The sequence below is a fragment of the Acanthochromis polyacanthus genome, chromosome 22 (genome assembly GCF_021347895.1).
Source record: "Acanthochromis polyacanthus isolate Apoly-LR-REF ecotype Palm Island chromosome 22, KAUST_Apoly_ChrSc, whole genome shotgun sequence".
Taxonomy (NCBI): Eukaryota; Metazoa; Chordata; class Actinopteri; family Pomacentridae; genus Acanthochromis; species Acanthochromis polyacanthus.
The window spans coordinates 17,287,769-17,306,017 of NC_067134.1; the positions used below are offsets into that span (position 1 = coordinate 17,287,769).

Here is an 18,249-nt window from a genome sequence, read left to right on the forward strand (position 1 = left end):
GAAAATGTATTTTCAGTTAATAGGAAGATAATCAAGTGTGATAAATGGCATATTAGATGTTAAAACAACAACACTGCTGTACTTAATCCTGTTCATTTAATACCTATCTTATAATTATTATATTTTTTTTGTTGCCACAAAAGTCAAAATTAGTGGCATTGCTTAATTTTGGCCACTTGAGGGCACCATAACTCTGTAAATACATCGTGAACAGTTGAGATGCCATCTTTGTTTTGAGCTGGTAGGAGTTGTGAATGGTGTTAAAATGTTCTTGTTGTTTTTTTTAAATCATTCATTGGACATGTATTTTAGTACAGGAGGTTGAAAGAGTTTTGACATTTCTGGAAATACTTTTTCAAACATTAACCTTAAAAAAGTTTAATGTCCTACATTTTTATTGGAAACCAGTATTTACAGGGGAAATGTAACCAGCAGAAATCGCCATTAAAGCTCCATAGTGCGGTTTATTGGGCAGAATAATGTAGTTTTAATGATTGTATCCCAATATTACTTAATAGTGTGAAAAATGATTTTAAAATGTGATTTCCTTCCAAGACAGAGAAAAGCAGCATCTTCTAACTCTGGAGTTTGTCTTTCTTTCACATTTTTGTTGCAGATTCACTTTACCTCAAGGTTAAACAAGATCCCGCCATAGTGTCATTATAATTATTATTATTTAGCATATCGATTTTCGAAAATATTAACACCTTGTTCATAGTTTGTTGAGTTTAATGATTACTTCCTTAATCAGAGAACTTTTTTTTTAAAAGACTTCGTTTTATTTTGGGAGTTTTTCACCAAAATCAAGAAGGAAGTCAACTAGAAATCAAATAGATACAATCTACGCTGTAAAAAATGTATTATATCTGACTGACGGCACCTGTTCGGTCTGTCTAAGCTTGTTGAAACCTTTCATTGAAATCACCACAGAAGAAGAAGGTGCAGTTTTCGGGTTAATCAGTGATTCCCATCCTCACAATCGGTCTTTTCACTTTCTTCTCACCCTCCAGAGTCACTTTCTTTCCTCAGCCTTCTCTTTAGTTTACCACCACGCTGAGCATTGCGCTGCTCTTCGCCTTCCCCAGAGTAAAGTTCACCGTCCCGCTCATGTCCACGCTGGTGTTCTTCAGGGTCAGTTTATGCAGCGTCCCGTGGTTCTCCAGACGGACTGAAGGACCCGGCTGAAGGGTTTCTCCATTCAGAGTCCAAACAGGAGGCTTGTTAATGGCGACCGACACCTCACACTGGAAAGACGTCGGTTCTGGTTCCGTCACCTCAATGTCCTCGAGATCTTGGACCATGACCAGGGCCTGAGCTGCAGCAGCACAAAACATCAACACGGTGCTAAGAAGGAGAACTTTATTTCACCCATAATGGATCCAGTTCTTTTACTTACCTTCCACCAGGAGCTTGGCCTTGGACGTGTGCTCGCCCACCTCGACGCTGTAGGTGCCCTCGTCCTCCACGGCCACCTGCTGGATCACCAGTTTGTGGCAGCAGCCGTCAGTCAGGATCTCCAGCCGATCTGTGGGAACCAGCTCCTCTCGGCCTTTGTACCACGTGGCACTGCAGCGAGGCGACGAAACGGTGCATTCGAGGATCACGCGGTGCTTCTCCAGTGCTGTTCGGTCTCTCAGGGGTTTTACTATGGACACCGGAAGCTCTGGAACACAAGGACAATTCTAAAGACATAGTATGGGACATTTCAAATTGCTAAAGTGAGAATGAAAGTGAAAGTAAAACTGGACACACCTTCCACCTCCAGGTACGCTGTGGATTCAACATCTCTGGCTGCAAAGCGGATTTCTCCAGCATCTTCAGCTGTGACGTTACACATCAACAGGAAGTGTTTGGTCCCTGGAAAAGCAGTTTGATTGTGACTGAAGAGAACAAAACTAATTTAGCTCCTTTACCTAAGACCCTGCCAGTCCCTCTGTGTCCACCAGAGGGCCTCCTACACACTAGAGCCACGAGTTCAGCATCTAAATTGTTTTTACAATTCTCCTAATTTGATCTCCACTTGGTCCACAGTCTTCTTTACATGTTAATCTACACAGGCAGACGTTGTTCCCTGGTTTGCTCTGTGTGCCCCTTAATCAGTCTTCTGCATTCTTTACACCTGATTCCACTTGTCTATTTAAAGAAGGTCGGCAGCACTGAGGAGAGGATTTACTGAAATGTTTGTCCACCAAACTGCTGCCTTAGAGAGGGGTGACGACACACTAGAGTAAGTATGATTTGTCCTTTTCTGACCTTATTTGACAGAAATCTGTGCATTTTCCTGTTATTTCTGGAAAGTGAGACACAAAAATGTCTGCTGTGTTTCAGTAAATGTAACCCCAGTTAAGAAAAAGTCTTCTTCTCTGACTCACTCAAATACTATTTGTGATTTAATTATGAGTTTCTTTCCGATTCTTATCTACTATTCAGCTCCTCAACTCCTTTCTCCTCTGACCTTCAGTGCGGGTCTTGATGGTGCTGGTGGGTCGGATCTTGTGTCCGTCCTTGAACCACTCCCCGGTCACGTCCTCCAGAGAAACCTCACACATGAAGACGGCGTTCTGGTCCTCCTGGATGTACAGATCCTCCAGGTCCTGCACTATCTGCAACTCGTGCTCTGTGAGGTTTAGTGCAGAGATCAAGGAATTAGGCGCCATAATCAGAACTACGGTTAGCATCTCTTTTGATGATTTGTCAAATTAAAACCACTTGATGAAGGTAGACTTTAGGCTTTTAAGTATTGGAAGGGTCTTCCTGTTGGATCAGACATTTACCATAAACCTCCAATGTACATGAAGTGTTGATTTCTCCTGTATCGCAGGTGTAGGAGCCAGAATCAGCACAGCAACACTGCATGATCTGACAGAAACGCTTCCGACCCATGGAGTAGATCCGACAGTTCTTTCCCGACTTCAGCTCCATCCCATTCTAATCCAGAGTACAGGCAATCAAGGTTTTTCTTTATTGTTTATACAGCCGTTTAAACTGTAGCCAACTTTATTTTTCTTTACCTTGAGCCATCTGACTTCAACATTTTGTCTGGATAATTCACACTCCAGAGTGGCAGGAAATTCCTCCTCCACACGCACATCAGCCAGCGGTTTCAAGATGGACACTGGTGTCTCTGTCAGTTAATACAATCAACCAAACCATTAAAAACCTTAAAGAGTCAAGGTTTACATCCTGTGATGGTACATTAAACCACAACACATTTATAATATCCTAGAAAGTCTTTAAGAGGGCTTTAAACCTAAATTTCGGCTGTCTTCGAGTGTCTTTGGACATCTCCATCCTCTTTTTGGAGAGCCGATGGTTTTACAATCTGCAGCTACAATCACTTCCTGCGAGGATTTAAAGTCTTTCAGATTTGAGCTCCTTTACCTTTCACGGTGAGCCTGGCTGAAGTGCGCACGCCTTCAGCTGAGAACACGATGGTGCCTGTGTCCTCTAGGGTGAGGCCGGACAGGGTGAGGCCGTGGACCCGGCCGTTGGTGCTGACCCGCCACTGGCTGTTTGGCTTCACCCGGATGCCGTCCTTCTGCCAGACGCCCTCCACGTCGGTGTGGGACAGCTCCACCTCAAAGGAGGCCGTCTCTCGTTCCAGGGTTTCTTGGTCAGTCAGGCCTTTGCGGATGGAGATTTTACGGGCTGGATTATATTGGAGAGGGAGAGCAGAGTAGTGAGAGGATAGTGTGAAAAAAATTTTAAATTAAGTTCATGCCTGACCATTGAATATTTGTCAGATTTTTGGTAAATATTAATTGGGTTGAGCATGTGTGAAATCTGGGCTCATACCTAACATTAGTTTTTGTTTAAAATTCTTAAAGAAGGTGGATCATGTTGGTTTTTGAATTATTTCCTTCCACTAATCTTTGTATCAATGTTTGAAGCCATAACTGAATAAATACCGTAGCTGGAGTCCTGAAAACTTAAAGGCTCCTTGGTCTGTACATCTGATCTGATAGAATAATACAAACCAATTATATTATTGTGCAAATTTGGTCAAAAATGTCCATATTTTTTTCTATTCCGATATTCCACCATACAAAAGTTATAGCTATGGGCCCAGAATGACCCATTTGCATCTCAAGAGCAGTTCTAATGCTTGATGAAGGCACAGCTGAGGCGTCTACGCTACCTTCAAACAACAATGTGTTTCAAGGACAACAAAAGGTGGTTCAAATATAGACACAGCCCAGTTTATCGCATTGCAAAAACAACACCTACTGCAGTGGTTCATTATCACAGCGTCACTCAGTGCAGTATTGTATAAGAGCATGGCTGTGTTTCAAAAACCTTTTCACACTTCCAGGTCTGGCCCAGCTATTCTTAGAGCCTTTTTACACTGACATACTGTGAAACACACATTCACTATGTCCTGTTCTTCCCTCGGCCAGACCCCATCTGTCAGATCAGATGCCAGACACAAATCAATGCCATACACTGGCAACTGAATAACTCCTGCTTGTTATAATTGTCTTGTTTGGAAAGTGCGGGAAAATAGTGTTGGCTTGTAGTGTTGGTTTCAGAGCTGCTTTTATCCCTTCTGTATCGTTGTTAATTGCATGCTCTTTTGTTTTTTATAATGGAGCAAAATGGGCAACAAGAAATCCTTGACATTTTGTACATTAAATAATGAATCAATTCATAGGAATCATTACTTGCAACTAGGGATGACCAACATATTTAGCTTCTGCTCATTTTTAGTTCCAATCAGGAAGCATTTTCCTAGATAATAGTCACTTCAAGTATATTGAAGTTATTAAAATCAATCCAGTGTACATGCTTTACAACAGAATAGCTTCACAATGCTTTCAGAAAAATACTGCATTTCTGCATCTGCTCCACAAACCTTTAAAGATGTCAAAATCTTGTATTCACTACAGAACATATTGTAGATCAAATGCAGTACCTGTTAGCTCCACCAGGTGGAGCCACTTACTGTAGAACACTGTAGTTGGTCTCTCAGACTGCTAGCAGTTCATGGTGACAAGCAAAGAGCATTGTGTGAGTTTAGCTAGCAATGGGCACCACGACAAAGACTTCAGTGATGCTTAATGCCGTTCAACCAGAACCGTTTTTCTTAATGCATTCTGGTGCAACTGACACAAGGAAAGAGCCAATGATTGGTCCTGATCATGGCTCAGCACATTCCTAGTTCCAACCCTGGAATCTGTGTGGATTGAGGTTTGGCTCTAGAATATTTCTGGAAATATATCAACCCATAGTTGACCACTTACGTTCTACGTTGAGTTTGACCTGCGTCCGGTCGTGAAGAGTCTCGCAGCGGTAGGTTCCCCGGTCGGACATGGTCAGGTTGTGAATGGTGAGACTGCGTTTACAGCCATTCTGAGCCACAGTGTGTCGGGGTCCAGACTGGATGACCACCCCCTGCCTCATCCACTGGACCTCTCCTGTCTCCAGGCTGATCTCTGTCTCCATGGTGGCATCACCAAACTCCTCCACCATAACAGCCTCCATTCTCCTGGTGAACATCACCTGAGCCTCTGAACATAATGAGAAGAGTCAGATATAAAGGTAACCATGGACTGATAGTCATTTTGGTCTCTGTTGCTTGGATAAATGATCTTACCCTGAACTTTGAGACTTGCTTTGCTTATTTTCCCTTCTGCCTCTGCAGTAATCTTTGAAGAGTCCAACATCTGGCACTTTTTAATCAGCAAGGTGTGACACAGGCCATTCTGGGTTGCCTGGAAACGATCTCCCATTGTGATAGGCTCATTGTCCATGAGCCAGACCAGCTGGACGTCATCAGGAGAAACGACACATTTGAAGGTGGCGTCTTCACCTTCTAGCACTGTTGTGTTGTGGAGCTCGGTGAGGAACTCCACCACTCTGGGCACTGAGGAGACAGAAGGGAGCTCGTGAAGCTGCTACCTCATATAAGAAAAGACAGAAACTTTGACTCCAACTCTACTTACACTCTACTTTCAGTTTGGCAACGGTCCGGTCATCTCTGGACTCACAGGCGTACTCTCCTGCATCCTCTCCGGTTAAACGGTGGATGGTCAAGCTTCGCTCGACTCCATCTGCCCGAATAGTGAACCTCCTGCTCGGAACCATTTCCATGCCGTTCTTCAGCCACTGGACGTCTGCTTTTGGTTTGCACACCTCACAGCGAAGGGTCACCATACCGTCAGCATGGGCCACGGTATCCTGAAGGGGCCTCGTGAACTTAATTCGCATTTCTACAATATAGAACATTAAGGATTATATGACATATTTCCCAAACAGTTTTCTCCAATGTTGTTGCATATAGAAGATGAAATTTGAACCTTTCACCAGCAGGCTGAAGTGGATCTGATCTGTGTTGACGTCGCAGGTGTACTCGCCGGCATCGGACCGCCTCAGAGGCTCGATCATCAGAGTGCGTTTATGACCCTCCATGAGAGATTTAAAGCGTTCGCCTTCAACGGGCGTCCAGTCTTTCATCCAGCGCACCAGAGCACTGTCCTTGGACACATAGCTAGTCAACTCCACGCTCTCTGCTTCGTAACCCGTCACCACAATGTCATCCTCCTTGTTTACAAATGTAACTGGAGGTTCTTTAAGAAAAGCAATAACCAATTATTAGACACCTTTAAGGTCAGACTCTTTCTCTTTCCTACACTCTGTGTTTGTACCTTGAATCCGGACGATGCTGATCATCTTGTCATCCACAGCGTCACAAACGTATTTTCCAGAGTCTGAAGACGTGACGCATGAGATGATGATTTTCCTTAGAGTCCCGTAGCTCTCGATGTAGGTTCTAGAGTCATCAGTGAGCAGCTTATCATTACAGAACCACTGAACTGGAGCATTGGGACGGGACACCTCGCAGGCCAGGATCAGGTCATCACCGGCCACCATCTCCTGGTAGTCGGGGTCACTAGAGTTTCCTACAATAGCCACTGGAGGCTCTAAGAAGGAGGAAACGGTGATTAATTCAAGTTTTGTTTCACTTTTAAAGAGTAAAATCAGCTAGCTGAGCTTTACCTTCTACTGTAACCTGGAAGCTGATACTGTCGTCGCCAACATCCATGAAATACTCTCCTGAGTCTTTGAGTTCAGCATTGAGGATAACCAGTGAGCGGAAAGATCCTTCCTCCTCTTCGCAGAACCTTTCATCACCCTCAACACGGCAGCCATCTTTGTACCATTTGGTAGCAGCATTAGCTCTGGAGAGCTCGCACTCCAGTACAATGTCGTCAGAAATCAGGAACTTTAGGTTTGTTTTGACCTCGGACTTTCTTAGGATCTTCACTGGTGGCTCTGAGGAGACAGAATTAGATCTTAAAAATAATTTTATGGGCCAGAAAATGCCCCCAAAGTCAACCTTTGCCTCCTACCTGAAACTTTGACCTGGAAATCAATTGTATCATCAACAGCATCGCAGGTGTACTTCCCGGAGTACTCTGGAGTGGGAGCGTGGATGGTTAGACGGCGGGTGAGTCCATCCTCTGTGATGGTGACATTACTGCTTTGCTCTATTTCTCTACCATTTAGCCACCAAGTGACTTCTGCGGTAGGTCGAGAGACTTCGATCTCAAGAACGATTGGTTTCCCGGCAAAACTCTCGAGTTTGTCAGGTGTGTTTTTAGGACGAGTAAGCGTCACTGGTTGCTCTAAGTGGAAAAAGAGGAGGAATATAGCAATTAAAAAGGATAAATTCATGAAGTTTCCATTCATCCAGAGAGTAATATTGCTTACCTGTAACTGTCACCAGGAAGGCCACAGAGTCATCCTCAGTGTCACATACATACTCGCCTGCATCATCTACAGTAGTTAAGGGTATGACCAGCCGGCGGTGGGCTCCATCCACCTCCAGGATCAGGTTCTGACCCTCCTCCACCTCCACGCTGTCTCTGTACCACCGCACTGGAGCGTCCACCTGGGAAATCTCACAGCTGAGCTCCAGCCTCTCTGAAGCCAAACAGGTCACTTCCAGCTCTGATTCACTGGGAGACAGGATTCTTACTGGTGGCTCTGAAGCGGAAAGAGGATGTTTAAATTCAGCATTTATATTACTTGTATTAGATGTATATTGTAATCAAAAGTGAGCTCTCACCTGTAACAGTAAGCTGGAAAAAGACGGAGTCTCCATCCGTTTCACAGACGTACTCTCCACCATCCTCCACTGAGCCGCAGACGATGGTCAACCTCCTGTAAGGACCTTCTGATAGCAGCTGGATGTTGTCACTTTCCTCCAGCTGCTGGCCATCCTTGAACCAGCGAACCTTCCCGCTGGAACGAGACAACTCACACTGCAGCTGGATCTCCTCTGAGATGTAGCTCTCCATCACGACATCATCCTTGGGCTCCACAATCATCGCTGGAGGTTCTGTATTTACAGGTTAGTGGGAGAGTGAGGTCATGTGATGTTTGTAGAAATATCACATTTAGGTTTTAGAAGTTAAAAAAGATGTTTTGCACTTGATTCCTCTGCAAATCTGCGCATTTTTAACTTATTATTGGAACAACATGAGTCAGAAAGCTCAGTGACCTCTGACATTAACGGTGAACTCCATGCTGTTGTTTCCTGCTTGGCAAGTGTAGGTTCCAGCATCTGAGGTCTCTGCTGAGCGGATGATCAACCTTCTCATGGTTCCCTCAGCCTGCAGGGTGATGTTGTCGCCAGGCTGGATCTCACAGCCGTCCTTGAACCTGAAAACACAAAAAACTATAAAAGACAAAGTCTCAAGTAGCATACTAAATGTAAAAGTATATAAAAGTAAATGTTTAAGTAGAACAACCCAGTAATGAGGCTTCACACATTATAAACGCGCAGATATAAAGAATAAATGAGATGTCTTTACTTTGATTTTTACTAAAATATAAAATTTGGTTCAGTGGTTAATATTCCAATAAAGAGATAATCACTTTGGAGTAATTTTCGTTTTCAACCCTCTAAATGAGTGATGTAATGTATGCCTACTGCTTGTAAAAACAAAAAAGGGTCATAATAAAGGCACCAACTGAATCTTTTTCATATTTCCAAACGGGGTTCTCTCCTCATTGTCTTACCAAACAACTTCAGCATCGTCTCTGGAGACGTGGCATAGCAGCACCACCGGGTCCAGCTCCATGCTGGACTTATGGAGCTCATCCTCTGGGACTGGACTGAACTCTACTGGAGGACCTGAATCAAACAGAAGGAGGGAGGGATGAACTCCAACTACTGGAACACAAGGTACAGTCTGAAGTTCCGTCCAACCAGCTATGGATTCATTATTTGCTGTAGTTAAACAGTGTGAGCATTAATTGAGTTCTTAAGTATGTCCAGGAAGCTAAAATTTACCTGCAACATCCACATTGAATTTGATGACGTCCCCTGAAGTTTCACATGTGTAAACTCCAGAGTGAGATGCATCAGCAGGCTGGATTACAATCCTCCTCATATTCCCATCTGACTGGATGTTCAGTCCTTTGCTCACCTGGAGCTCCTTCCCATCTTTGCACCAGGACACTTTAGCAAAAGGGTGGGACACCTCACAGTAGAGGACAATGGCTTCACCTGCCTCCACCTTCTTGTTGCTGTCGAACTCCGACTGAGGCTGGAATTTGACCACAGCATCTGCAAAATACAAATGCATACAACAAGTGAAGTCCGAAGAAAAGCATCCACTACCTGCTAAATGGAACAACAATAGCAGATCTTTACGTTTAACTCTGAGCACAGCTGAATCTCGGACTCCATTGGCGATGAACGTGATCTCTGCTGTGTCCTCTGCTGTTTGAGCCTCATGGATCACCAGCGAGTGTTGCGTTTGGGTCTGTCGGACTGAATATCGTCCACTGTGCTGCAGCTGGGCACTATTCAAAAACCAGGTTCCAACCATTGTGGCAGACAGTTCGATGGAGAAGCGAGCGTCTTCTCCTTCCTCAACCTCGCAGCTTTGGAGGCGACTGCGTATCTTTGGTCCAGGGACTTGGGAAAATCGAAAAAGTAGAAATATGAGGGAGTATAAGTTGTTTATATATATGAATGCTGTAGATTTCCAAAGCAGTTTTGGTTTCAAATACACTCCAAACTTCCATCTGAGATTTTAGTCCGCTACTGAACATTCACATCTAAATCCTGGCTTTACATTATACATTTCACTTCATCCTCCCTTGACTTAGACAGTATGATTGTAGACAGTCGTTTTTTACAGCAAATGTTTACACATTCTTCTACTACACAGTGTTCCTCACCCAGATGGACCGCTTTGGGGAACTCTACGTGGCCACTTCGTCCATACTTGTTGACGCAGCAGACTCGGAAGCGGTAGTCGCCTTCACACGGCACGCTGTCGCCGATGACCTCCGCTGACGTGGACGTCTCTGAGGTGAAACACTTCTGCCACTCCTGGGAACCCACCTCTTTCATCTCCAGCACAAAGATGGAGCGAGTGGAGGTCTGGCTGTTTGGGGCGGGAACCCAGGTGAGCAGAGCACTGTTGGGCCGATCCACGTCCATTTTGACTCCCACCGGACAGATAGGAGGACAGTGTCTGGTGGCTAAAAGACGGAAGTGATGCTTGATAATTGGTTGGTTCTTGGTTTCTGTGAATCTGTCACAAATGTTGCTGTGGATAGCACGACTGTAAATCAACTCAGCAGAAACTTTTAGGAAAATAAAGTAGTCTGAAATATACCTTTGACTTTTAGGCGTGATGAAGTCTTGGATCTTCCCGCAACAAATGTCACAACGCCAGAGTCCTGATAGGCCACATTGACGAAGACGAGGATGTGAGTCTTGCCAAAAGACTTGAGAATCGTTTGGTGTGTCTCATGTAGCTTCAAACCGTCTTTGAACCAGTGGACCTCCATGTCGTCGCTCTCCACCTCCACACAGAATGCTGCGTTCTCACCCTCCAGGACCTCCAGCTTCCGAGGAAGTTTACGAACTATAGTTCCTGTAAGTATAATGTGTCAGCCAATGTAGAACCTCTCTGTAGAGTCTTCCTTTATCTTCCTACACATGACAAAATATTATGTTACACCCTTGACTGACCTTTAACCGACAGTTCAGCGATGCTTTTTGCTCCATCAGGCATCTCACAGAGGTAGACTCCATCATCGTCCGTCCCGACATCGTGGATGGTGAGTCTTCGTTTGGTTCCTTTCTGCTCCATCCCATATTTGCTGCTGGGCATCAGCCTCTGGTCCTCCAGGTACCAGGCAGCCGGCAGCGACTCATCGGGAACCTCACACTCCAACACGGCGACATCCCTCTCCTTCACCTCCACGTCCTTCAGTGGACGCCTGAACCGCACAGCTGGACCTGAAGCACCAGTTTGTAAGTTACGGAACATGTTTTAGATCTCAATCATAGCTTAGACTGATAAAAACATATACATACAGCACAAAGATTCACGGGGATTGTTGAAACCCAAAGAGAAGCTCTTTTGCAGTGTTACAGTAGATGTAGGTGTGTGGTTTGTTGGGCGAAACTAAAACTATTAGAAAACTGAAAAAAAGGACAATAATGAATGTGCAGAGTGTGTCATTTTTGTGTTTTATTTGTTGTAAGTAATATTTTACTTAAAACTAGTTCCAAATTGTTGCCGATTTTGTGTGTTTTCCTCGTTTGCTTGGTTCTCTCGTCCCTCTGCTTTGTACATCAGTGCTCAGCAGCTGTCGTCCTACAGCATATTATCTGTAAATGAAGGTCCAGCATGTCAACCCATAGATAAACAGACTCTTATGATGGAGACAGCTGGCATAATATAGAATTGTGTATATGAGGAGCTCTTTGAACCGGAGGGTTATCCGACCATTGTGAAGGGATTAGGACAAAATAATTAACCACTTCTAAAGATGATGTCATGTATTTCAACGATGCACACTCAGCAATTAGCTGTAGCTTATGACCTCATATTTTATAGATGTGGTTGGAGATCAGTGACACAGTGACTCTTGTACTCAGCCAGTAGCTGTTTAAAATGTTCATTTGCAAGGATTTTTGCGAATTTACAGCTTTCTGCCTCTTTCATTTTCTTTATTTGTGAATATTAAAGATGTTGTGTTTTGTTTTAATCTTGGAGCTGCAAACTTTAAGTTACCTAAATCCTAAATTTAGGTTTTATCAACTTAAAGTGATGATGATGGGCAGTTGTAAATATTTCTGGACAGATTTTGATGTTCTTTAGATCATTATGTTCATCAGTTCCATAATAATTGTGTTATTTATTATTGTAGATGGGACTACAACAATTCATTCTTTACTATATTACTGTGTTTAAGTTTGCAGGAGATCATGTGCACTCTTGACCTTGTGTCTATCTGCTTTTACAAGTGACTTTATGACGAGTAATGAATTAGTTTCCCTTGTTTCTGTAAGAATTTTGTGTAGAAGCATTTTTTAAAATTGAAATCAGGAGGCCTTTCCTACCTTTGACAGTAAGGTGAACGGCACTCAGAGTGTTTCCCAGAGTGTTGGATGCAGCGCACACATACAGTCCGGTATCCTGAACTTTGCAGTACAGAACCTTCAGTGTGTAGTAGCCCTCTCTGTCCTCAAATATCAGGTGACGTCTGTCGGGCTCCAGGGGAACCCCGTCTTTCTTCCAGATGATCTCGGGTTTCGGCTTCCCTGTCACGAAGCAGCGAAACTTTGCGTGCTTCCCCTCGGCTACTGCGAACTTCTTGACTTTAGACGCGTTGACAGGAGGTTCCTCGGTGACCCTGGACAAACCGAGCCGCCCGGCCCGGTACTTCGGTGACCACTGGCTGTTGGTGTGACCGTTGGAGGACATCTTATTGTCCTCTCGCTCTGGTACTGGCTCGACCAGAAGGACGGCACCGGCCAAGGCCTCGCCGTGGCAGTTGATGGCCTTGCAGGTGTAGACGCCTTTATCCGGCATGCGTGTTGAGTAGATCTTCAGCTGGAACCAGCCGCCATCTTGGTTGCTCACACTGAAGTGCGAACTCTCGAAGATGTCATTGAGCTTCTTCCCGTCCTTCTCCCAGGTCACCTCAGGTAAAGGTGTGCCCCATATTTTACAGGAGAAGGCAGCGTCTTCTCCCCGATCCACCCGCAGAGACAAAGGTTTGATGAGGAACCTCGGTTTGTCATCAGGCATTAAATCAACCTCTTCTTTCTTTTCACTTAACCTTCCATTCCGCTTGTGTTCTCCGTTCATTTCCTGCCCATTTTCTTTCCTGTTTTCACCATTTTGCACATTGCAGAAGCCATTTAGCTGTCCGGCACATTCTCCATTTTCTTTCATGGGTTGCTTCACACCATTGACCCTTGATTGGCTCAGATCTCCATCCTGTTCCTGGTTCTCTCCTTCCACTTTGAGCGAAGCTGCTGCGTAGGTTTCACCGATGCTATTTCTGGCCTTGCAGATGTACTGGCCGGCATCCTGCTGGGTCACTCCAGTAATGGTCAACATGTAAACTTTCCCCTCCTCGGAGAGTTTGTAGCGTCCTTCAGACAAGATCTGGACATTTTTACGCTCCCAGATCACATCTGGACGAGGGTCTCCACCGATCTGGCACTTCAGCGTTGCATCTGTTCCACATTGTGCCAGTACGGGCCGAGGGTAGCCCAGAACACGAGGAGCACCACCGAAGATGTCCATGACTACGTCGCCTTTTGTCTAGTTTAATTGAAGAAGTGTCTTTTCTTTGGGAATTCTCCAAATACGCCTCTTGTCTTTGGTGAAGCTGGAAGATACAAGTATAGTTTAGTCTGCAATCACAGAAAATCTGTTGTTCAGTTTCTTTGACACAAATCACAATCTAAACGATAAAAACTTTTCTACTTGTATGAACTGACTGAATCCAGATAGTTACATTAATATTATTATCAGGAATCTGGCTGAAGTCATTCCAAGCATTCCAAATGTAGTTTCCAAAGCTTGAACTTGTTTGTCTCCCATGTTTGGTGGTTTACTAAAGTGGATTTGAGCAAACACTCTGCTTGTCTCAGCTGGTGCTGTAGCTCATTTAAGAGTGTATTTATAAAGTAGTCTGTCCAAAAAAAGACTCTGGAGACTATCTGTCACACAGCACATAACCCTGCTGGAGTCACTAACTGGGACAAAACTGACCCATAAATACATGTGTGATGGTGCATCCACTGGATCCGGATTTCTGTCGGGTTTTTTGTCCCTGAATTGTTGCATAGTTGGCAGGTTGCCGTCAACTTTGTGGTCTTGCACCGACTCAACTAAAGGAAACATTGTTCTTGTAGCAGACACTGGAAAACTTTTAGTCTTCTGACAATTGTTTTCTTCATGTCGTCACCAGCTTTGCTTTGGCCTTAAGAATTGCAACCATGTCTGCTGTGTGACGCACCGCCATAGTGAACATCCTCTAGCAGCGTGGATCTATACTCATGTGCTGAGCTACTCACTGAGCATGCTGCTGGCACCTAATCCATTCAGTCACAGAATAAACTTACCTCTCTCTTGAGGAGTTGCTCTCTTTAAAGCATTCTGTCGCTGTTGTACGAACTTCAAAATCATAACATCCAAGCTGGCATCAGATGGTTCTGCTTTAAGTGTTGGCTGATATTTGGTCTCCTGAAGCTCTGAGGCTCTTCAGCTTCTTCCTGGTTTGTCGTTTCTGGAGTCTGGTCCACGTCTGACACGACTTCTGATCACTGAGTGTGAAGCAGGCGAGGAACAATCAGGTCTTCCATATTCCCAGGAGATATTTGTACCGTGTTCCTTTTAGTTTGGTGTCCAGTTGCAGGTGGCAGGAGGAAAATGACCACGTTGGTCCACTCATCAGCTCTGATAGTGTCCCAGAGCTAAAGACCGAGGGGGGCTGGAATGGAGGGCGGGGGGCATGAAATGCTTTCGCAGCTGCTGCCGACCCCTAAAAATACCAGCAGCTTGGATGACGGATGTTCAGATAAAGTCTCCATTCACTAAAGATAGCGGGGAGGCCGAGCTCTGCCGTGGATCACTCAGCTCAACACAGATCCTGAGTAAAACCTCAGAAGAGAAAGGACACCCCAGCTGCTCTGGAGTCACGCTGACCCACAAATAGGCAATTATTGTCTGCTCAGTACTGAGAAATGATTTATATTCAGCCGTGACTGAAACAATGAAGGTGAACAAACAGGAAGAAACTAAATGCTGTTGAAGGAAACCTAAATTTGTCTTTATTAGCTTTCAATTAAGAGTGTTACATTCAAATGCACTAAGTAAAGAGGAGTTAATATATTTAATTTCACAAGAGATGCATTTTGGTATTTTTTTCGATCTCAAAGCAATTTAATATCTGGAATTATAGCAATACGTTTTTATTAAAAATCAAGAACTGTTAGGGAATTTTGGGGATTTAGGATTATATCAATGTTTTAGTTTGAAAGATTCAGAAATAATGCTGATCTTTTTTTTGTTCTTGAGAAATTCGGAACTGCTTGACATGCAGATGAAGACTTATTTCGTCTCATTTGCTTCCAAAAAAAGCCAAGTTAGAAGCCGGGAAATTCCACATGGAAGATTTGGTAAAAATCTAAATGTAAACCGGGCTTCAGGATGCTTAAATCTGCCACAAAGTTAAACTGTCTTTGCAGAACATCGGTTTTCAAACAGAGAAAATCCAGCAGATGATAGAAGAGGATCCATTCATATTCCTCATTTGCATCCAACTGTTATTCCGTCAGGACTTTTCCCACATTAGTAGTAAAATGAGTCTGTATTCATGCTGGTTTGTGCTTTTGGAGACAAGCAGAGGTTACTGATAAGGAAAAGACTGTCAAAGTGTTGGGGGCATTTCAGGTCATTATTATCTTCTCAGTCAGATCTTCACTCTCAGGGTGTCTAGAGACCATTTTAATGTCGCATCAACATCTTAGAAGAGGAAAACCTGATTACCTTTTGATTCAGCTACTTTGATTGTGTGTCTAAGCAGGCTCCTTTGAGTCAGAAACATGGATGATCTGTGGTAGTTTTGGACTTTTTCAGTTTGTATTTTACATTTTTCCTCAATATTTTTTGCCTGATTATTCCAGTTTGTATATAAGTATGGTGTTTTAACATCAAAACTGGATGAATTCTATTTCAATTGTGTGTACAAAAACTTCAATGAGACCTCCTCAGTTTTGTCCAATCCCTGTATGAACTTGATGGACACTAAGCTGTAGTATTTGTATTTCTTCCTGCAGCACCAGTACTGGTGCAGTTCAACTGCTCCACCACCTCCACAGAGCTGAATCCGGTGTTGACGCTTATTTCCTGCATTCTCAGACAGCAGCTCTCAGTTATCTCCTCCAGTGAAGTGTTTCAGACGGCCGAAGCCGATGATGCACTCTGAAAGCTGTCGCAGGTATTCGACCTTCAGGGCAGCTTTAACCTTTTGTGACGGACACAAATCTACACCCAAACCTTTCTAGCAGACGAGAAATGGGCGTTTCTTGAGTAATTTCGGTCTTAAAAGAATTAAAACTGATGGATGCTAACAAGCACACGTCAGTAAACGGTGTGACGAACGAGCCTTGGAGTCATTTGGAGGCTCCATTTAAGGCTGCCGGTGCCTGACATTCTGCTCGGTGCAGTCATCCTGCAGCTGTTGGTGAGATGAGCATCAGGAGTCAAACAGCACTGTGCTGCTCTTTGTCCTCAGATTGGGTTTCGGTCTGGGAGCTGCAGAGGATTGTCAGAGACCACAGGGCTGGTAATGGGACGTCAATCAGGCCAAACTTGGAATCCAAATCTGACTCAAATCTTCACAGCAGTGCAGCTCTGAAAACCCCTAAAATCGATCGATCTCTGAGGAAAACCTGGCATTACTCCACCAAGGAACATGGTGGAGTTATGTGATGACTGGCATACGTATATCCATCTGTTTGTCTCTCTGTTTCCAACATTACTCAAAAGCAGACCAATGAATAGGGATGAAACTTTCAGGGAAGGTCAGAAATGACACAAGGACCAACTGATTAGATTTTGGCAGTGATGTGAGTTATAGTCTGGATCCACAGACTTGTTAAAGATTTCTGTATCATTGCAAGATAGCAGCACAGAGTCACTGTAACTACAAGTGAACACTACATCAGCTGCCTGCTGATGATCACATGATTACAATCCCACTACAAATCGACCGCTGTGGACTTATCAGGACTTATCCGTCAGAACTGATACGACTAAGGAGCCTTGGCGGAGTATTGCGCTCTCTGAGTGCTTTTGTTGTTTTTAAAATGGAACAGTTCATTAATTAACATTTACACGCAAATATGAAAGATTGTAGACTTACGTACAGCTAATTTCCATCTTGAATCTTATTTGCAGATTTTTTTTTTATTTTAATTGAAAATAAAATAATACCATAACTGAACAAAGACATACAAACAAGCAACACACAGTGCACACAAACGGATAAAAGCTGGGGGACCGAGGCAACCATGACGTAAATGACTATTCTAGCTGGAAACGGCTGATTTTTATGGAATATCTCCATAGGGGTACAGAGGAACATTTCCAGCAACCCTCACTCCTGTGTTCTAATGCTACATTGTGTTAGCTTAAAGGCTAATTGATGATTAGAAAACCCTTGCGCAGTTATGCTAGCACATATCTTCATTGCACATAATTACACTATACATGTCCCTTCAACACTATCGCACATGGTTGTAATGGTACGCAGTTGTACACAATTTCCGACCCTCTGAGTGGTTTCTGTGTCAGCAGCTTGTCGACTGTAGCTGTGCTGTTTAAACAGAGCCACTTTTTATAAACTCCTCCGTTCCACCTTCCTGCTGTTTACTTCAGCTGTTGGAAAGAGGAGACAGAACCTCCACTGCTGCTGCTTCAGATCACATGTTCAGAGAGTTGCTAAGCTGAGAGTGTTGTTGACGTGGTGCGATCGATGGGAGACAGTTTGTTTAACCTTTGTGCAGTCAGAACCCGAACGCCGCTTCAGGGTTACGTCACACTCACAAGCGGTATGAACCCACGTTTATTTTAAAAATCCATCTGTGTGAATATGATCAATTTTGGTGCTCAGAGAACGAGAGGCTAAAGCCATCCACACATGTAATTCTCAGTACTGGCCATTAGATGGAGCTAAAGGTTTATTTTAAAGGGGCAAATCACTGGACACAAGAACAAACATTTAAAGCAGATTGATTGGTTTAATCTTTAAGCCACAGGACTGACTTTTGATCTCCTTGAAGAGGAAGAGGGCAGAAATGTTTGCATTACCTCTAAATAATGCATCCTATTCATGTGCTTTTATTCTGAAAACATTTGTAAGAGACTGACAGTCTTTCATTCAAAGTATAATGTAAGAAACTAGACACTTTGG

The 18,249-nt window shown here is 43.9% G+C and overlaps 1 protein-coding gene across 2 annotated transcripts; it reads right to left on the minus strand.

Annotated features, from left to right (window-relative positions):
• Nucleotides 1-444: 444 nt before the first annotated feature.
• On the minus strand, nucleotides 445-17,423 carry obsl1a (obscurin like cytoskeletal adaptor 1a). 2 transcript variants are annotated; one of them, XM_051943553.1, is made up of 25 exons: nucleotides 14,396-17,423; nucleotides 12,377-13,656; nucleotides 10,997-11,266; nucleotides 10,638-10,898; nucleotides 10,195-10,500; nucleotides 9,662-9,928; nucleotides 9,299-9,574; nucleotides 9,025-9,139; nucleotides 8,504-8,664; nucleotides 8,069-8,341; nucleotides 7,711-7,986; nucleotides 7,350-7,625; nucleotides 6,997-7,272; nucleotides 6,645-6,920; nucleotides 6,297-6,566; nucleotides 5,943-6,209; nucleotides 5,594-5,863; nucleotides 5,241-5,507; nucleotides 3,382-3,648; nucleotides 3,012-3,124; nucleotides 2,775-2,928; nucleotides 2,456-2,617; nucleotides 1,753-1,857; nucleotides 1,397-1,663; nucleotides 445-1,315 (listed from the first exon to the last, which is right to left on the minus strand). In XM_051943553.1, exons 2-25 carry the CDS (start codon nucleotides 13,569-13,571, stop codon nucleotides 1,038-1,040), a joined length of 6,648 nt encoding a protein of 2,215 aa, XP_051799513.1. In that variant the 5' UTR covers nucleotides 13,572-13,656; nucleotides 14,396-17,423; the 3' UTR covers nucleotides 445-1,037. The 2 variants fall into 2 exon arrangements, with proteins under 2 accessions (XP_051799513.1, XP_022073780.2); XM_022218088.2 differs by having other exon boundaries at nucleotides 12,377-17,423.
• Nucleotides 17,424-18,249: the final 826 nt, after the last annotated feature.

Bases quoted from the DNA above. Each gene is read 5' to 3' on its own strand.
- obsl1a (XM_051943553.1), bottom strand. From the start codon at position 13,571: ATGGACATCTTCGGTGGTGCTCCTCGTGTTCTGGGCTACCCTCGGCCC. The intron at 7,626-7,710 runs GTAAGCAATATT...TTTTCCACTTAG, and splicing joins CTTCCTGGTGACAGTTACAG to AGCAACCAGTGACGCTTACT. The intron at 5,864-5,942 runs GTAAGTAGAGTT...CTGTCTCCTCAG, and splicing joins TGCCAAACTGAAAGTAGAGT to TGCCCAGAGTGGTGGAGTTC.